Source organism: Rana temporaria, chromosome 1 (assembly GCF_905171775.1).
Source record: "Rana temporaria chromosome 1, aRanTem1.1, whole genome shotgun sequence".
NCBI classification, from domain to species: Eukaryota; Metazoa; Chordata; class Amphibia; order Anura; family Ranidae; genus Rana; species Rana temporaria.
This window is the reverse complement of record NC_053489.1, coordinates 50,655,706-50,677,257: the sequence shown is the minus strand read 5'-3', so window position 1 is coordinate 50,677,257 and position 21,552 is coordinate 50,655,706. Positions and strand designations below refer to the sequence as shown.

The 21,552-nt window shown below is 46.2% G+C and overlaps 1 protein-coding gene across 1 annotated transcript in view; it reads right to left on the bottom strand.

Moving 5' to 3' along the window:
- The window catches only part of LOC120927238 (O-acyltransferase like protein-like), a 146,828-nt gene that overhangs the window by 109,416 nt on the left and 15,860 nt on the right, over positions 1–21,552 (bottom strand). The window contains exon 2 of the mRNA XM_040337784.1: positions 14,342–14,481. Within this exon, the coding sequence (XP_040193718.1) occupies positions 14,342–14,481 (140 nt within the window). The remainder of the gene's footprint in view (positions 1–14,341; positions 14,482–21,552) is intronic.

Sequence of the window (21,552 nt, the reverse complement as noted above, 5' to 3'; positions counted from 1 at the left end):
TCATTCCCGCGTCGAAATTTGAAAATTTTTCCTTCTTGCGTAAGACGTCCGGTAATACGGAAGTACGCTACGCAAGTCGCCATTCGAAAAAATGACGTCACTTCGCGCAAAGCACGGCGGGAAATTCAAAAGGGAGCATGTGCAGTAGGTCCGGCGCGGGAGCGCGCCTAATTTAAATGGCACATGCCCCTTTGAATTACGCGGGCTTACGCCGGAGGCCGCCGGCGGAAGTTTTCTCGCAAGTGCTTTGTGAATCAGGCACTTGCGATGAAAACTTGCGGCGGTGTAACGTATCTATGATACGTTACGCCGCCGCGATTCTATGTAAATCTGGGCCTTCATCTCTGGAACGTTTACCCTCCTTCATGACCAAGCCATTTTTTGCAATACGGCACTGTGTTACTTTAACTGACAATTGTGCGGTCCTAAAACGCTGCATCTAAACAAAATTGATGTCAGTTCTTCCCACAAATAGAGCTTTATTTTGGTGGTACTTGATCACCTCTGCGGTTTTTATTTTTTGCGTTACAAACAAAAAAAGACTGACTGTGTGGTGTTTTGGTTTTTTTTTTGACAAAGAAGCTTTTAAAGTAATTTGCTGGCAATTGTAATTGTCAGTGAAGCTGCAGCACTTTCTGTACATCACAGAGATTTGTTCCTTCACAGGCAGGATTAAGACAGCCCCAGGCATTTTATTTAAAGAAAATTTAAATTTTAAGCATTTAAAAAAAAAAAATCACTGCTCCTGTCCAAATGTATTCAAAAACATATTTTTGCATTGGTATGTGTTCTCCAGGGCAGTGCCCACCCACTCCATGCTAGTTTTTTACACCCCATTGCCTATTGGCTCAGAAAATGTGAACTTGCAATTTTACAGATTTAGTTGTCACTGATTCAGTGGGGTTTAAGGTCGGCGTCCGAACCCCTTTTAAGTTTGCTATACCCAGTGGCATCGCTGGGGGGGGGGGGGCGGGGGTGCGGGCCACACTGGGTGACACCCGCCAGAGGGCTGAAACCTGTGGGCAGCGGCACTGCTCACTAACCCTGCATGCCGCACAGTCCTCACCCCTACACAGTGCACAGTGGAGCAGACCAAAGCCGCCCCCCCCCTTCTCTATTTACATCTACAGAGGAGAAAGTCCAAAGGAAACACATGCTGCTGTGCCTATTCCGCGCTGTTCTGAGGTCTGTGAAGTTTTTTATGTAATCCAAATGGATATGCTGGGGGGCGCTATGGGAGGTGAGAGGGGGTCTGCACTGATGGAGGGGGGGTCTGCACTGAGGGGGTGTGCACTGATGGAGGAGGAAGAGGGGCGTGCACTGATGGAGGCATGGATCTGCACTGATGGAGGGGGGTCTGCACTGATGGGGGGGGTCTAAACTGATGGAGGCAGGGGTCTGCACTGAGGAAGGGGGGTGTGCACTGATGGAGGGGGGTTTCCACTGATGGAGTGGGGGGTCTGCACTTATGGAGGGGGTCTGCACTTATGGAGGGGGCTGTGAACTGCTGGAAGAGGGGGGTTTGCACTGAGGGGCTGGGGATGTGCACTGATGAAGGAGGGAGAGGGGTGTGCACTGATGGAGGGGGGTCTGCACTGATGGAGGGGGGTCCTGCACTGATGGAGAGGGGGTCCTGCACTGATGGAGAGGGGGTCCTGCACTGATGGAGAGGGGGTCCTGCACTGATGGAAGAGGGGGGTGTGCACTGATGGAGGAGGGAGGGGGTCTGCACTGAATGGGGGTCTACACTGATAGATGGGGGGTCTACACTGATGGAGGGTCTATACTGATAGTAGGGGTCTGCACTGAAGGGGGTCTATACTGATAGAGGGGGTCTCCACTGAGGGAGATCTATACTGATGAATGGGGGTCTGCACTCAGAGGGGGAGCTATATTGATAGATGCGGGATCTGCACTGAGGGGGGCTCTATTGATGAGGGGGGGTGTACTTAGTGAGGGGGGTCTGTACTGAGGTAGGGGGTGCTATACTGCGGGAGGGGGGACTGTACTTAGTGGGGGTCTATACTGAGAGAGGGGGGTCTGTAGTTAGTGGAGGGGGGTCTGTACTGAGGGGGGACTATAGTTGGTGAAAGGGGGTGACACAAATTTTTTCCGCACCAGGTGACTCCAACCCTAGTGATGCCACTGGCCAAACCCTGCTCAAACCGAACCCAGGGTGGTTCGGCTCATCGCTAGTGGCCAAGCTGTGTTACCAATACGTCACGGCCACTGCACAGAGTTCTGAATGGATAGCACAGTCCATTCAGAGCCCAGTGTGCATGCGCCGGGGACGCGGTGCACGTTTAGGAGATATTCATTGTACCTATAGGTAAGCCTTATTATAGGCTTATTATATTATTATTATTATTATTATAGGTAAAAATAAACCACTAGATATACTGCAGCAGGGCAGCCACTCTGGGCCAGATCACGTACCTAGTATGTGATCCGCACGCCGGGGTAGGGAGCGCACCCGCATGCCCCCACCACCCCGGCTGTGCTGCGATTGGCTGATTTGTCACTGATTGGTCGCCAGCACCGACGATCGGCTCTGAACATTACGAAGAGAGCCCTGTGTAGGTAAACAAACACAGGGCCCCCTTTGACAGCAGTAAAAACAGCATACAGTACACAGTAACACATGTTGGCCACACAGTTAACCCCTTGATAGCCCTATATGTTACTCTTTCCCTGCCAGTGTCATTAGTACAGTGACGTGTATATTTTTAGCACTAATCACTGTATTTGTGTCACTGGTTCCCCAAAAAAGTGTCAAAAGTGTTACTTAGTGTGCAATTTGTCCGCCACAATATCCCAGGCTTGCTATAAGATGCTAATTGCCTCTATTACTATTAAAACATAAAAAATAATTAAAAAGTCCATAAATATATCCCATAGTTTGTAGATGTTATAACTTTTGCACAAACCAATCAATATACACTGATTGGGATTTTTTTAACCAAAATATGTAGCAGAATACATATTGGCCTAAATTGATGAATAAAGTTTTATTTTTTATTTATTTTTATAACAAAAATCTTTTTTTTCCCCAAAATTTACAGATTTTCTTGTTTATAGCACAACAAATAAAAATTGCAGAGGTAATCAAATACCACCAAAAGAAAGCTCTATTTGTGGGGGAAAAAGGGCATAAATTGTATTTGGGTACATCGTCGCACGACCGCGCAATTGTCAATTAAAATAACAGAGTGCCGTATCGCAAAAAATGGCCTGGTCATTAAGGGGGGTAAAACATTCCAGAGGTTGTTAAGGGTTCACTTCCTAACAAGCTTACATGACAGTATACTATGGGTAGCCTCTCCCATCACCCTCTATCCCAGGCTCTTCCGTCTCTAGATTATGGGGCTAAGCTATCTCCTCCCACAATTTCCACCCAAGGGGAGGAGTCTCCCTAAAAGGGGTACTAACCCCTTCTTACACCCTGATATTATAGCTTTTGCTATACTTCAAGCGTTCCAACACCCTGACTACAAGTGTTCCTACACAGAAGTCATAGTGGCTTTTTTGCAACTGCTCTGCCCACACCTTCTTTCGCCTTATCCAATCACAAAATGCTCTGCATTCTGTGAATCTATTCAGAAATTTCAAAGCTTTCTGTGATTGGACAAGGAGAGAGGAGGGGTGGGCATAATGGCTTCTGTGTAGGAAAGCCATATCTTTCCTTTTGGAGTGCTGGAGTATAGTGAAAGCCATACTGTCGGAGCCAATAATAAAAGTGAGAGGTCCAGGAGGTGACATACACCTTATTGTACTTACCACCTTGTATGCCTCTTCAGAGTCATCTTTAGAACACATACACATCTAAAACTGCTAGAGAATCTAACACTACACTCTCCACAGATTAATAATGCTGCTCTCCAAAGGTTTCTTTCACAAGGCTGGACTGGGACAAAAATGTGGCCCCGGACTTCATCAGGGGCACGGGGCACATGAGGGTATGGGGCACATGAATGAATGAAAAACTTATATAGCGCGGCACATGCGAACTGAATCGCCTCTGGGCGCTTGATGTTTCATGTCTCATGACATCAAAAGAGCAGAGTTTTAATCCGTCTTCTGAAAGACAGGTGGTTTTCCTCCAACCGAATGCTGGTTGGTAAAGCGTTCCATAATCTCGGACCTTGAAAAGCAAACCTTCTTTCTCCTTTGGACTTGTATTTGGTTTTTGGAAGCTTGACCAGATTTTGGTCAGTGGATCGCAGAACGCGATTAGAATTGTGAGGTTCTATCTTGTCGCAAAGATATTGCGGCGCCTTCCCATGGATGCACTTATGTGTCAGGCAGAGTGCTTTAAATACAATTCTGTCTTTTACTGGCAACCAGTGAAGGGATCTCAGTGAAGGTGAGATTGATTCCCATTTTTTTTTCCCAGTCACCAGTCTGGCGGCCGTATTCTGTACGACTTGCAGACGAGCGATTTGGTACTTTGGGAGCCCGAGGTAAAGGGCATTTGCATAGTCCAGTCTGGAATTCACGATTGTTCCCACCACGACTGCTACGTCTTCTTTGGGGATAAATGGAATAAGTCTGCGTAGTAGGCGCAACAAATGGTGCGATCCGCTGACTACTGACCCTATTTGTGCGTCCATTGTCATGAAGGTGTCAAAAATGACTCCTAGACTTTTGACTTTGGAGCTAGGGGTGATGCTTTGGCCCAGAATGGGCGGCGGTGTCCAGGTTGTTGCCAGTTGACTCTTTCGGCTGGCGTGAAACATAAGGAGTTCTGTTTTTGAACTGTTGAGTTTAAGATAACTCTTAGTCATCCAGTTTTCTATCGAAGAGAGACATTTCTCTAAACTGGGATGATGATCCTTTTTGTTGCAGATGCGAAAATACAATTGCGTATCGTCTGCATAAGAGTGATAAAGTAGTTCTTGGCTACTGATAATATCAAAGAGAGGGCGAAGATAGATGTTGAACAGTACCGGTGACAGGGGGGATCCTTGGGGGACTCCACATGGCACCGTGCGTTTTTCCGACGTGAAAGATCCCAGTTTCACTGTTTGTGATCGGTTTTCAAGAAAGGAGGAAAACCATGGTAAATCACCTTCTGCGATTCTGGCTACCTCGGCCAGTCGCATCAGTAACATTTTGTGGTCTACTGTGTCAAAGGCTGCGCTTAGGTCCAGCAGAACCAGGAGACAAGATTCTCCCTCGTCTGCGGCCTCGAGGGCATCGTCCCATATTTTGAGTAAGGCCGTTTCTGTCCCGTGTCCGGGACGGAAACCTGATTGAAATGGATCGAGTAGATTGTGGGTATCCAGATGCTGTTGCAGCTGTTGTACCACTATTTTCTCCATTATCTTGGAGAGAATATTTAGGCCTGTTATGGGGCGGCGGTGAGTTGGGTCCTTGGGATCCAAGTTAGGTTTTTTCAAGATGGGCTGGATTGTGCCCTCTTTCAGCAGGGATGGCACTATGCCTTCCTTAAATGACTGGTTTATAAGCTGTGTGATGGGAGGCGCCAGAATGTCGGCGCATTCCTTCAGCAGCTTGGTGGGAATGATGTCATTGGGTGCTGTGCTGTTCCGCAACGCACCAATGATATTTTTGGTGGTATCGATGGAGATGGGTTCCAGAGTGAACTTAGTTGATTGTAGAAGGTTTCTGTTGGTGTTTTGTAGTTGATTGAAGAGGGGGCTGAGGGGGGTTTTATTTTGCAGAATACTTACCCGGATTCTTTAGATTTTGTCGATGAAGAAATCCGATTTCATTACAGAACTCTTGGGTGTCTGAATTGGGGACTTCAAGACATCCCGGATTCATGGTCTGGGTGACCATCTTGAAGAGTTCTCGGGGGCGGTTCATGGCGCTGTTAATCGTCATAGAAAAATGATGTTTCTTGGCTTTGAAGATTTCTTTATGATATCGTGTTGTTATTGCCTTGTAGATGATGAGGTGATCTTCTGAAGGGCTTCTTTTCCAGGCGGCTTCCGCCCTTCTGCGCTCTTGCTTCAGTAGGGACAGCTGGTTGTTGAACCAGCCGGACTTTTTTTTCCGGATGCGGACTTTGCGTTTCGGTGCTACTAAATCGGCTGACTGTAGCAGGGCTGCATTTATGGCATCCAGTGTATCTGAGGCTGTTAACTGAGGATGAATAGTTTCGATTCAGTTTCCCAAGGTATATTTGAAGAGTTCCGAATGGAGCTTCTTCTGAGATCTAGCCCAGTGTATTGTCACCGGCTTGGGTGCTTTTATAACTGGTGGAATTTTGGAAATTATGAAACTAATTGCATGGTGGTCTGTCCATGGCAAAGGTTCATTTCCCAAAATGTTTATTTTCAGATTTTGTCTGAAAATTAGGTCGAGTGTGTGACCTGAAGCATGTGTTGGCCCGCATATAAGTTGCTGTAGTCCTAATCCTTCCAGGTGATCAATGCAGGCATCCGCAATGGGATCCTGTGAGGAGTTGGCCCACAGATTGAAGTCCCCGAGCAGCAAAAGATGTTTTCTGTTAAGGGTATAAGTGGATATGAACTCCGTTAATGATGGTAGAAGCTGCGATTTTGGCCCAGGTGGCCTATAGCAGAGGAGAATGTGAACAGTCTCCTGGGGGTTAGTTTGAAGTTGAAGAGTAAGGGTTTCCATGAATGGAAGGGGATTTTGAAGGGCTGGCTTAGTGATTGTAATGTGATTCTTGTGGATCACCGCCAGGCCTCCTCCTCTTTGCCCTATTCTGTTTTCCGTTATAATGCGATAATTTTCTGGCACCAATTCTCCAAGAATGGTGTTGCAGTCGTCTGAAAGCCAGCTTTCTGTGATAAAGAGGCAGTCTAGATCGTTTTGTAGTAAGAAATCGTGGATTTCTGATCGATGTTTTACTGCCGATCTTGTGTTGATCAAAGCACATGATATGTGCTTGAGCTGGGTTAAATGGTTGAAATTTTTGATGGTCGATCGTCGATCGAATCTCAAAAGTTGGTCTATTTTTAAGGCCTTTTTGGTGACGGCTGGTAATACTGTTGCGAATTGTCTCAGACCCCAAATCGTTTCTGCAGAGTATCGCAGTTTAACCATTGTTGCCAGTCACAGGGGGGGGGGGGGGATTAATTGCAATAGAGGGAAGATTCGCTGAATCCTCTCGCTTGGCCTTGGTCCAGAGGAAGGCAAAAAAAACCTGGCAGTGCTAAGCCAATGTGCTGCCGCAGGGAAAAAAATTCCTTCCTGATCCCTGAAAGGCATTCGGACGAAACCCTGGATCAAGTACTGTTTGGAATGGGGGGGGGAGGGGGAGAAGAAGGGTGTCACTGTAGCTGAGGAGTACCAAGATGGCCGCCGACCGGGCCACAGGCCTCAGGTTTGGGGGCTGTTTGGCTTGGTGGGTATGAGCTGGTTGTTGAAGCCGCGGTCTTTCCTAATTGCGGCGGCCGCGAATAAGGCCTGGTCTGGCGCGGATGCGGGAAAGAGCCGCAGATCGCCAGAAAAAAGCGCTGCTATGCGCGGCGGGTGGCCGGGGTGATTATGGGTGACTGATTGGGGTGCATGCGGCTCTAAGAGAAGGTAAACAGCCGCAATTTTGATCGCTGGAGTGGCTGTCCTGAAAAGGACGGTCACTAGCGATTCCTGGGGGTGGAAAGATGGCCCTGAAAGACAGGGTCTTACCTGAAGAGAGGGGCCCACGAAGGGAAGGACGGAGCCGGTCCTATGGGCTGCAAGTTGATTCATGCAGCAAAGATTGTAGGAGCCTGCCTGCCTGTCTGCGGTGTCTAGCTGGCTATCTGTCTGGTCCCTGGAGAGAGCAGACTCGTCTGGAAGCGTCCTACTCCCTCACTGAACTGACACTGACTGATTATCCAGCTAAGCCTTGTCAGCTGCGGCTTGTCAGCTTGAGCCCTCAGTGTAGCAGTAGCAGTGTAGCAGTAGTGGTGTTGTGAGTCAATGTGGGCACATGGCACATCAGGGCGTATGATGGGGCACATGATGGGGTACATGGCACATTATGGGGCACATCAGGGCACAGGGGCGGACTGACAGCTCATGGGGCCCCCGGGCAAAATGAGATCATGGGGCCCCCTGTGTCTCTGCCCATGTGTCCCTGCCCACGTTCAAGCTGCATCCACACAAATCCTACCTACATATTGCACTGCCCATATTGCATGCATTCAAAGAATTTCTGGATGCTATGTTCCAAATAAATGTTTATTATAGGAATTAAAGAAAAATAAAATGTACATTAAAGTGCAACAATGGTACATTTTCGAAATTAAGGTTTTCATAAATTAGCACAATATTCCCGCATAGCTTTCCAATCGGCTCTTCATTGGTTAGATTGATAGCAGCGCAGCCATTGGCTCTCACTGCTGTCAATCAAATTAATGTTGTTGCACGCCAGGGGGTGGGGCTGAGTCATACACTTATCGGGTATGGCCGCCAAGTGTATCACACAGGAGTGCGCCTGCAAGGTAACCCACTCGGGAGAGAGCTTCCCAGAGGGGGTTAGCTCTTGCGGGGAGGAACCGTGAGAGCCTCCGTGGGACCCCAGAAGATGACGATCGGGGCCACTTTGTGCAAAACAAACTGCACAGTGGAGGTAAGTATAACATGTTTGTTATTAAAAAAAAAAAAAAAACTGAACCCATACAACCCCTTTAACTATGAATTATGGCCCTAGAATTGCTCTCACTCTGATGTTCTGGTGGATACTATACATGTATCCATTATTGTTTACATACATATGCTCATCCTACATAACCCTTTTTATATAGAGTGTGTGAAGGGATTATGGGTGTGTTTTACATTTTTTTAAAATAATTGTATTTACTTTAAATCATTTTCACTGACTACCAATGTAAAGAACATTCTTCCCACTGATCACCAATGTAAGGAACATTCTTCCCACTGATCACCAATGTAAGGAACATTCTTCTCACTGATCACCAATGTAAGGAACATTCTTCCCACTGATCACCAATGTAAGGAACATTCTTCCCACTGATCACCAATGTAAGGAACATTCTTCCCACTGATCACCAATGTAAGGGACATTCTTCTCACTGATCACCAATGTAAGGAGCATTCTTCCCACTGATCACCAATGTAAGGGACATTCTTCCCACTGATCACCAATGTAAGGAACATTCTTCTCACTGATCACCAATGTAAGGGACATTCTTCCCACTGATCACCAATGTAAGGAACATTCTTCCCACTGATCACCAATGTAAGGAACATTCTTCTCACTGATCACCAATGTAAGGGACATTCTTCTCACTGATCACCAATGTAAGGGACATTCTTCTCACTGATCACCAATGTAAGGGACATTCTTCCCACTGATCACCAATGTAAGGGACATTCTTCCCACTGATCACCAATGTAAGGAACATTCTTCTCACTGATCACCAATGTAAGGGACATTCTTCTCACTGATCACCAATGTAAGGGACATTCTTCTCACTGATCACCAATGTAAGGGACATTCTTCCCACTGATCACCAATGTATGGAACATTCTTCTCACTGATCACCAATGTAAGGAACATTCTTCCCACTGATCACCAATGTAAGGGACATTCTTCTCACTGATCACCAATGTAAGGAGCATTCTTCCCACTGATCACCAATGTAAGGGACATTCTTCCCACTGATCACCAATGTAAGGAACATTCTTCTCACTGATCACCAATGTAAGGGACATTCTTCCCACTGATCACCAATGTAAGGAACATTCTTCCCACTGATCACCAATGTAAGGAACATTCTTCTCACTGATCACCAATGTAAGGGACATTCTTCTCACTGATCACCAATGTAAGGGACATTCTTCTCACTGATCACCAATGTAAGGGACATTCTTCCCACTGATCACCAATGTAAGGGACATTCTTCCCACTGATCACCAATGTAAGGAACATTCTTCTCACTGATCACCAATGTAAGGGACATTCTTCTCACTGATCACCAATGTAAGGAACATTCTTCCCACTGATCACCAATGTAAGGGACATTCTTCTCACTGATCACCAATGTAAGGGACATTCTTCTCACTGATCACCAATGTAAGGAACATTCTTCCCACTGATCACCAATGTAAGGGACATTCTTCTCACTGATCACCAATGTAAGGAGCATTCTTCTCACTGATCACCAATGTAAGGGACATTCTTCTCACTGATCACCAATGTAAGGGACATTCTTCTCACTGATCACCAATGTAAGGGACATTCTTCCCACTGATCACCAATGTAAGGAACATTCTTCTCACTGATCACCAATGTAAGGGACATTCTTCCCACTGATCACCAATGTAAGGAACATTCTTCTCACTGATCACCAATGTAAGGGACATTCTTCCCACTGATCACCAATGTAAGGAATATATATAGGGAATAACACTCACTTAGGCTGGATTCACACCTACAGTATGCGTTTTTAGTGCTTTTTGCATTTTGCAGATTTGCACTACAGAACGTGTTCCATAGGAAACCATGTTAAATGGACTGTTGTGCAAATCTACAAAATGCAAAAAGCACAAAAAATGCCATAGATGTGAATCAGGCCTTAGCCAGGTTCACACTGACAGCAGGAATGAAATTGTGTGAGACAGTTCAGCTAAACTCGCACGATTTCATACCCGCATGTCAGTGTGAATTTGGCGGGTGATTTCAGAGACGTCTGTGCGGATTCCATACACAGATGTCTATGGAAATTGCACCAAGAAGTCGCCAAAGGTTATACAGAAACTACTTTTGGGAATCGGTGCTGCGCCAGAAATGGGGCATCGCACCGATTCGGGTAGTGCTATTACCATGCGATTTGACATGTCAAATCGCATGGTATATTGCTTCAATGTAAATCAGGTCTAAGTGCTATTCCCTATATATAACACTGATATCTATACACTGAGTGGCATTCAGTGTACCAGATATCAGTGTGCAGGGGCGGACTGACCATTCGGTCAGTTGGGCACTGCCTGAGGGCCCCGTGGTGGGAGGGCCCGGGCCGGCTCAGTCCGAAACTTGGAGGTGCCCGGAGCAGTGGCAGCTTATCATACACAATAAAAAAAAAAAAACGAGTCTGTACCCCCGAGAAAGCAGTGTCTTGAACCATTAAATCCTGCTAGCTAGGATGATGTGGCTGTTGTATGAGAGGCTCGGGAGGGATGAGCTGGCCAGGATGGATGGCTCATCATGTGCACTAGTGAATAGCACCTGACCTGCTACCTGGTAAATAAGCACAGACACAGTACAGGGAAAGAAGGTAAAGTAACAATCAGCATGGCTCTTATAACACAGATGAGACACAGACAGTGCTTTCATTATGACACTGACCTGCTTCTGCACAGGCAGGTCTGTGTGGATGCCATGCCATGCCTGTGCAATTCACTCTGCCTCCGAATCCAGCAGCTCCTTCACAGACAGTCCTCCGCGGCAGTGACTTACGGCCCCGCCCCCTCAGCTGAATTCCACAGGGGGGAGAGGTGGCCGGAGCGCCTGTCACTGTAAATCCCCGCACGGCTCCATCCATCTCCAGCTCACACCTCACAAGCCTCTCATACAACAGCGCAGCCACATAAACCTAGCTAGAGGGATCCAAGGCACTGCTTTCTCTGGGTTTTTTTCATTGTGTAGAAGCTGACGCTGCTGCAGGCACCTCCATGGGCGGACTGAGCCAGCCCGGGCCCCCCCCACCACGGGCCCTCGGGCAGTGCCCGACGGACCGAATGGTCAGTCCGCCCCTGTCAGGGCACATGGCTCATTATGGGGCACATTATGGGGCCCATGAGGGCACATTATGGGGCACATCAGGGCACATGGCACATTATGGGGCACATCATTTATTAGCTGGCATGCAGAGTAGCGCAGGAAGCGTCTGTAATAAGTTCTCACTCATATCGCGCTGCTCCCCGGCAGCCCCTCTTCTCTTTGTCCATCCCAGATGATGTCACAAGCAAATAGGGATGGACGAGAAGAGAGGAGGGGCTGCTGAGGAGCAGCGTGATATAAGAGAGAATTTATTATAGACGCTTCCTGCTCTACTCTGCATGCCGGCTTAATCTCGATCTACCCGTCAGGTGCCAGCTGTCAGGAATTGACAGGTAGATCGCCGCGGACCTCCAATGCATTAGGCGGACGCTGAAACCGGCCCGCTGAGCCATCGGCCCACCGAGAAACTCCCGGTAGTCCTGATGGCCAGTACATCCCTGGTTGTTCATCAATACTGGAGACATCATAAGACAGGAAGTGTTCCACGGGCTGGATCACCAGGTTTTATGGATTGGAATGCGACCTTGCAGTAACCATAGCTCCCAACTGTCCCTGATTTTGAGGGACTGTCCCTGATTTGGAACAAACTCCCTCTGTCCCTGTTTCCTCCTCATTTGTCCCTCATTTTGGTCTGATCTCTATAGTTCTATATAAAATGCACTTTTTATCTTTCAAAAAGTCTTTCCCAGTGCTAAACCTTTCATCCAATTTCCAAATTGCTGCATTTGTAAATTTTAAAAGCCAATATAAAGGAATGGTAAATAGTAAAATGAACTTTTTTTTTGGTTAATTCTCCTTTAACCACTTAAGCCCCGGACCATTATGCAGCTAAAGGACCAGGCCCCTTTTTGCGATTCGGCACTGCGTCGCTTTAACAGACAATTGCGCGGTCGTGCGACGTGGCTCCCAAACAAAATTGACATCCTTTTCCCCCACAAATAGAGCTTTCTTTTGGTGGTATTTGATCACCTCTGCGGTTTTTATTTTTTGCGCTATAAACAAAAATAGAGCGACAATTTTGAAAAAAAAAATATATAAAAAAAAACGATTTTTCCTCAGTTTAGGACAATACGTATTCTTCTACATATTTTTGGTAAAAAAAACAATCGCAATAAGCGTTTATTGATTGGTTTGCGCAAAGGTTATATAGCTTGATTTAGAAAGACTTAGGCTGGCGTATCAGTAGATACGCCAGCCTAAGTCTGAATTTGCGCCGGCGCTAATTTAAGCGTATTCTGGTAACCAGATACGCTTAAATTAGGCTCAGATACGAGCGGCGTAAGTGTCTTACACCGTCATATCCTAAAGTGCAATTTTTAGGCTAACCGCTAGGTGGCGCTTCCATTGCGGTCCGCGTAGAATATGTAAATTAGACCGTACAGAGACGCCGTTTACGTAACACATTATCAGGCCTAAAGTTAATCCATCAAATAGCTGGAATAGTAATGTTAAGTATGGCCACCGTTCCCGCGTCGAAATTCGAAAATTTTACGTCGTTTGCGTAAGTCGTCCGTGAATAGGGATTTACGTAATTTACATCCACATCGAAACCAATAGGACCGTGCGGCGTACTTTGCCGCAATGCTCACTGGGATATGTACACGGACGGCGCATGCGCCGTTCGTAAAATACGTCAATCACGTCAGGTCAACCCCCATTAACATAAAACACGCCCCCTTAGCCGAATTTGAATTAGGCGCCCTTACGCCCGCCTGATTTACGCTACGACGCCGTAACTTAGCAGGCAAGTACTTTGTGAATCATGTACTTGCCTCGCTAACTTACGGCGGCGTAGTGTAAATGCCATACGCTACGCCGCCGCAACTATGCGCTCGCCATCCTGAATCCAGCTAATAGTGTGCGCAAAATAGGGGATAGTTTTATGGCATTTTTACTAATATTTTTTTTTTACTACTAATGGCGGCGATCATCGATTTTTATCATGACTGCGACATTATGGCGGACACATCGGAAACTTTTGACACATTTTTGGGACCATTGACATTTTTACAGCGAAAAGTGCTAAAAAAATGCACTGTTACTGTAAAAATTACAACGGCAGCGAAATAGTTAACCCACAGGGGGCGCTGTAGGGGTTAAGTGTGCCCTAGTGTGTGATTCTTACTGTAGGGGGGCGTGGCTGGGCGTGTGACATCACTGATCGTCGTTCCCTATGACGGAACAGACGATCACTGACAAGCCACTAGAAAGAATGGGGAAAGGTTTGTTTACACTTACCTCTCCCCGTTCTTCAGCTCTGTGACCTGATCGTGGGACACCGGTGGCGATCTGGTCCGCGGGCGTGGTCACGGAGCTTCAGGCCGGGTTGCGAGTGTGGCGCGCTCGCGACCCACGGCTGGGTTCTTAAAGGGGAAGTACCTTTACGCCCTTGTGCCCAGCCGTGCCATTCTGTCGACATATATGGTCGTGCGGTGGTGCCCAAGTGGTTAAGGGGGTGTGGCAGGGGGCGTGTCCTATGCCTACATACGTTTTCTAGTAGGTGTCCCTCATTCCCATCTCAAATTGTTGGGAGGTATGCAGTAACTAGTCTACATTGACTTGTCCTCTTCATCACACAAATCTAGTGTAACTGTTATCAAGGAAGAATAACCATACCTGCTCCACATGCAGTTTGCAGTATTCCCCCTTGAAGTTTTCTTGAGGATCTTCTACCGAGAGGCACTCACTATACGACCCCAGTCTGTCCACATTTCCCGTCAGTAAGCTGCTTCCTGGTTTTCCCACTGCATCGTACACTGCAAGAAGTACACACATACATCATGTTCACTCTGGGTCTTTCTTATTGTTATGTGTTTTTTTTTTTATTTTTTTTTCATGCAAGCACCTGGATTTCACTTTTGCAAACCCCTGTACAGCAGAACTCAGTCTAAGAGAGGAAGAAGCAGCGAAAGGAGGCAGTCAGTTGGGTTGAAGTGCTTGTATGCAAACAAGGGGCATGCTGGTAGGAGGAGAGAGCAGAGTGACATGGAGATGGGCTCATCACTCTGTTGCTTCTTTATTTACCATCAAGTGACAGGCTGAGGGAGGGTCAAGACCTGAAAGTGTAATGTAAAGTGATTTTAAAGGCTTATTTTTTTTTCTGAAAAAAAATAACAAACATGTTATACTTACCTGTAGTGGATTTGTACAGAGCTGCTCCCTCTTTGGTGCTCCTGGCCCCTCCCTCCTGTTCAGTGCCCCCACAGCAAGCTGCTTACTATGGGGGCACCTGAGCCGAGTCACAGTTCCCTGTGTCCATTTAGACACAGAGCTCTGACCCGGCCCCACCCCTGTCCCCTGATTGGCTAGCTGGCTTTGATTGACAGCAGTGGGAGCCAATGGCACCGCTTCTGTGTCTCAGCCAATCAGGAAGGGGAATCTGGACAGATGAGACACTCCTGGACAAAGAGGGACCTCAGGTAAGTGTTAGAGGCATAGGCGTGCGCACAGGGTGTGCCAGGTGTGCCCAGGCACACCCTAATCACCTGTGCAGCACAGATTTCCCCTACTGCCCTGGCCTCCCCCCTCCTCCCCACAGCGCTGCCGACTTCCTACCTCTCCCGCCAGCTGTTGCTGAGGGGAGGTATTAGGATGAGTGAGGGAAGGGGGGTGGTAAATGTGTAATTTACCGGTCACTTCCCTTTGTGAAAGAACACCATGAGTGATTGGTAGTGTATGTTTGAGCTTTGGGGTGCACACCCTAATGCAATAGGCTGCGCACACCTATGGTTAGGGGACTGAGGGAGGCTGCTGCACACAGAAGGCTTTTAATCTTAACCACTTGCTTACTGGGCACATATACCCCCTTCCTGCCCAGGCGAAATTTCAGCTTTCGGCACTGCGTCGCTTTATATAAAAATTGTGTGGTCGTGTGACGTGGCTCCCAAACAAAATTGACGTTCTTTTTTTTCCCACAAATAGAGCTTTCTTTTGGTGGTATTTGATCACCTCTGCGGTATAATTTTTTTGCGCTATAAACAAAAATAGAGCGACAATTATGAAAAAAAATACAATATTTTTTACTATTTGCTATAATAAATATCCCATATTTTTTTTAATAAAAAACTATTTTTTTTCTCAGTTTAGGCCAATACGTATTCTTCTACATATTTCTGGTAAAAAAAAAAAACGCAATAAGCGTATAGTGATTGGTTTGCGCAAAAGTTATAGCGGCTACAAAATAGGGGATAGAATTTTTTTTTTTTTTTAGTAATGGCGGTTATCTGCGATTTTTGTCAGGACTGCGATATTATGGCGGACACATCGGACACTTTAGACACATTTTTGGGACCTTTCACATTTATACAGCGATTAGTGCTATAAATATGCACTGATTACTGTATAAATGTGGCTGGCAGGGAAGGGGTTAACACTAGGGGCGAGAAAAGGGTAAAATGTGTTCCCTAGGAGTGATTCTTACTGTGGGGAGAGGGGACTGACTGGGGGAGGTCTCCTCTCCCGGACAGGACATCGATCTCTTTACACACAGTGTTCCACGTCCTAGGCTGTGTAACATCCGATCGCGGGTGCCAGGCACGCGCATCGGCGTCTCGCGCGCCCCCCAGTGGCCCGCGGAGCCCTCTGATGTGGCCCGCGACCTCCTGTTCTGGAAGAGCGGGTTAGCAAGCCCAGATCGCAGGTTGCTAATCTGCCATACCCAGAGCTTTTTTTCTCAGAAAATAGGTGCAGGAACTCAACCACGACCCCGTTCAGATTTCACAAACAGTAGAAGGGTATTAAAGGGGCATTAAGTACCAGGATTGCATTACATACAGAGTGCAGAGTTCAGGGGCTTACACACAGAGTGCAGAGCTGTCACTTGTAAACACAGAAACCAGACTTCTGTGTTTACAAATGATTGTGGTGAGCAGGCACCAAAGGGTCTGAGCCAGAGGTGGTGGAACTGAGTTCCCCCAAGTTCCCCCTGAAAAAAAGCCCTGGCCATACCACAGCATCAGTGTTGTGAATGAAACTGGTGGTAGAGGAAGAAAGCGGCTGCCTCAAAAGAGACCAGAGCCTCATAAGCCGATGTTTCCTCTACAGCGCCGGCTTTGCCACAGAAGGAGTCTATGGCAAAGTTCAGCTAACCTGCAGGATAGACACAGGTGCACTACGCTGCACCCGCGGTGTGAGTAAACTGCAGCACATCAGTTAAAAGTCTTAGGCCTTTTTCACACGATCAGCCCGACCAAATGGGACCCTCAATTCACCTCTACAGAGCGACAGATGTCCATTTACGCTCACCTACCTCCAATCCAAAAAACAGAAGGGAATTCACCCCCTTCCATCTGGGCAGATCGGAGGACCCATAGAGTAGCCGTGACCTGTCATCTGCCCGCTTCGCTCATTGTGGCCCACGACTGGTTACCAAGTTGCTTAAGTGGCCCTCGCTATTCAAAAGGTTGGGCACCCCTGATTTAAAGCGGGGGTTCACCCGTACATAACACTTTTTCCCCTTAGATGGATGCTCGTTTTGTCTAGGGGAATCGGCTAGTTGTTTTAAAATATGAGCTGTACTTACCGTTTACGAGATGCATCTTCTCCGCCGCTTCCGGGTATGGGCTGCGGGACTGGGCGTTCCTATTTTGATTGACAGTCTTCCGAGAGGCTTCCGACGGTCGCATCCATCGCGTCACGATTTTCCAAAAGAAGCCGAACGTCGGTGCGCAGTATAGAGCCGCACCGACGTTCGGCTTCTTTCAGCTAATAGTGACGCGATGGATGCGACCGTCGGAAGACTGTCAATCAAGAAGGAACGCCCGCTCCCGAAGACCCATACCAGGAAGCGACGGAGAAGATGCATCTCGAAAACGGTAAGTACAGCTCATATTTTAAAACAACTAGCCGATTCCCCTAGACAAAACGAGCATCCATCTAAGGGGAAAAGAGAAAAAAAAAACATCATTGGGTGAACTCCCGCTTTAAGTACTTGTCTGGCACTTGGCACATCATTAGCATGGGGTCACGCCTCATTAGCATGTCTCACGCCCACTTCCACCTACGCCGGCTTACGCCGAGGGAACCCAGCGTAGATTTGGGAGAGAGTGCTTTGTGAAAACTGTGCTTGCCTCTCTGCGCTGGTTCGGCGTAGCGTAAAAAAGATACGCTACGCCGGCATAAATTTGCGCCAATGTATGTGAATCCGAGCCTAGATGTGTAGGTATTATATGATCACCCATTGTAGGCATCCATTAGAATTATTCATTTATAGAATTTCTGTAGGCATCCATTATATGATGACCCATGATATACAATGCTTTGAAAAAGTATTCATACCCCTTCAAAGCTGGTAGAGACATCCCCAAAAAGACTTGCAGCTGTAATTGCAGTGAAAGGAGGTTCTACAAAGTATTGACTCAGGGGGGCGCCATACAAATGCCCCCCACACTTTTCACATATTTATTTGTAAAAAGAAATTAAAAACCATTTATCATTTTCCTTCCACTTCACAATTATGTGCCACTTTGTGTTGGTCTATCACATAAAATCCCAATAAAATACATTTCAATTTTTGGTTGTAACATGACAAAATTTGGAAAATTTCAAGGGGTATGAATACTTTTTCAAAGGCACTGTAATCACCCAGTATACAGTATGTAATCATATAATTGGTGTAGGTATTGATTATATGATCAACCATTATAATTGGTGTGTAGGAACCCATGATATGATCACCTATTATATGTAATCAAACAATTGGTGTAGGCATTGATTATATGATCCCCCATTGTAGACACTCGTTTCATATATTTATAAAATTGGCAAAGGAACTGATTATATGATTACCCAATATATTTAAAGTGATACTAAAGTCTCAGGCCCAGATTCAGAAAGAATTGCTTAAGTTTAGGCGGGTGTAGCGCATCTCATATACGCTACGCCGCCGTAACTTAGAGAGGCGAGTACCGTATTCACAAAGAACTTGCGCCCTAAGTTACGGCGGCGTAGCGTAAATGGGCCGGCGTAAGCCTGCGTAATTCAAAGTAGGCTGGTAGAGGGCGTGTTGTATGTAAATGAATCGTGACCCCACGTAAATGACGCGCATGCTCAGTATCACGTCAAATTTTCTCCCTAAGTTACGCCGGCTCAATGCTTAGTCGACATGAACGTAACCTACGCCCATTCACGTACAACTTACGCAAACGATGTAAAATACAACGCTGTTCCGACGTTTCCGACGTCCATACCTTAACATGACTTACCCCTGCTTTTCGACTGATAAAGTTACGCCGGACCGACGTCTTACGTAAACGGCGTAGCTAAATCCGACGGGTGCAAGTACGTTTCTGAATCGGCGTATCTACCTCATTTGCATATACAACGCGGAAATATATACGGAAGCGCCCCTAGCGGCCAGCGTAAATATGCACCCAAGATACAACGGCATAGGAGACTTACGTCAGTCGTATCTTGGCCGAAGCGCAACTGATTCTAAGAAACGCAACTGATTCATAGATACGACGGCATATCTGGAGATACGCCGTCGTATGTCCTTTCTGAATCCGGGCCTCAGTTTTTATTCTTTAATAATAACAAACATGTTATAATTATTGCCTATTATAGGCACTCTTTATATTTAATCATATAATGGGTGTAGGCACCTATTATATGATCACCTATTATAGGCACCCATTATATTTAATCATATAGTTGGTGTAGGCATTCATTATATGATCGCCCATTACAGGTGAAACTCGAAAAATTTGCATATCGTGCAAAAGTTAATTTATTTCACTAGTGCAACTTAAAAGGTGAAACTAATATATGAGAGAGACTCATTACATGCAAAGCAAGATAGTTCAAGCCGCGATTTGTCATAATTGTGATGATTATGGCTTACAGCTCATGAAAAGCCCAAATCCACAATCTCAGAAAATTTGAATATTGTGAAAAGGTGCAATATTCTCGGCTCAAAGTGCCCCACTCTAATCAGCTAACTAAGCCATGACACCTGCAAAAGGTTCCTGAGCCTTTAAATGGTCTCTCAGTCTGGTTCAGTAGGAATCACAATCATGGGAAAGACTGCTGACCTGACAGTTGTGCAGAAAACCATCATTGACCCCCTCCATAAGGAGGGAAAGCCTCAAAACAAGTTGGATGTTCCCAAAGTGCTGTATCAAAGCACATTAATAGAAAGTTATGTAGAAGGTAAAAGTGTGGAAGAAAAAGGTGCACAAGCAGCAGGGATGACCGCAGGCTGGACAGGATTGTCAGGAAATGGCCATTCAAAAGTGTTGGGGACTTTCACAAAGAATGGACTGAGGCTGGAGTCAGTGCATCAAGAGCACCACACACAGACGGATCCTGGACATGGGCTTCAAATGTCGTATTCCTCTTGTCAAGCCACTCCTAAACAACAAACAAATTTTGCATCTCATTTGGAAACCAAGGAGCCGGAGTATGGAGGAAGAATGGAGAGGCACACACTGCAAGATGCTTGAAGTCCAGTGTGAAGTTTCCACAGTCTGTGTTGATTTGAGGAGCCATGTCATCTGCTGGTGTTGGTCCACTGTGCTTCATTAAGTCCGGGGTCAACTCAGCCGCCTACCAGGAGATTTTGGAGCACTTCATGCTTCCTTCTGCAGATGAGCTCTATGGGAATGCTGACTTCATTTTCCAGCAGAACTTGGCACCTGCCAACACTGCCAAAAGCACCAAAACCTGGTTCTATGACCGTGGGATTACTTGATTGGCCAGCAAACTCGCCTGACCTGAGCCCCATAGAGAATCTATGGGGCATTGCCTAGAGAAAGATGAGAGACATGAGACCGAACAATGCAGAAGAGCTGAAGGCCGCTATTCAAGCATCCTGGTCTTCCATAACACCTTAGCAGTGCCACAGGCTGATCGCTTCCATGCCACATTGGGGCAGTAATTGCTGCATAAGGGGCCAAAACCAAGTACTGAGTACATATGCATGTTATACTTTTCAGAGGTCTGATATTGTTCTATGTACAATCCTTGTTTTATTGATTGCATGTAATATTCTAATTTTCTGAAATTGTGGATTTGGGGTTTTCATGAGCTGTAAGCCATAATCATCACAATTATGACAAATCACGGCTTGGACTATCTTGCTTTGCATGTAATGCCGCGTACACACAACCATTTTTCGGGTTGTAAAAAATGACGTTTTTAATGGTCTAGAAAAAACAACGTTTTTTTCAACCCGATCATTAAAACGGCCTTGCCTACACACGACCGTGAAAAAAAATGCTCTAGCAAAGCGCGGTGACGTACAACACGTACGACGGCACTATGCGGATGGTGCCACACTTGGGGCTGCTTTTGCTGATTTCATGTTAGTAAAAGTTTTGTGAGAGACGATTCGCGCTTTTCAGTCTGTTACAGCGTGATGAATGTGCTTACTCCATTACGAACCCTAGTTTTACCAGAACGAGCGTTCCCGTCTCATAATTTGCTTCTGAGCATGCGCGTTTTTTTCACGTCGTTAAAGCCCACACACGACCATTTTTTACGACGTTAAAAACGACAACGTTAGAAAAATTAGAGCATGTTCAAAATTTCTAATGCCCATTTTTTACATTGTGAAAAATACTCTGGAGCCCACACACGATCGTTTTTAATGACAAAAAAAAAACTTAATTTTTTACAGCCCGAAAAACGGTCGTGTGTATGCGGCATGAGTATCTCTCATATATTAGTTTCACCTTTTAAGTTACATTAGTGAAATAAATTAACTTTTGCACGATATTCTAATTTTTCGAGTTTCACCTGTATATGCACTTATATGATCATATAATGGGTGTAGACATTCATTATATGATCACCTATTATAGGCACCCATTTTATTTAATGATATATAG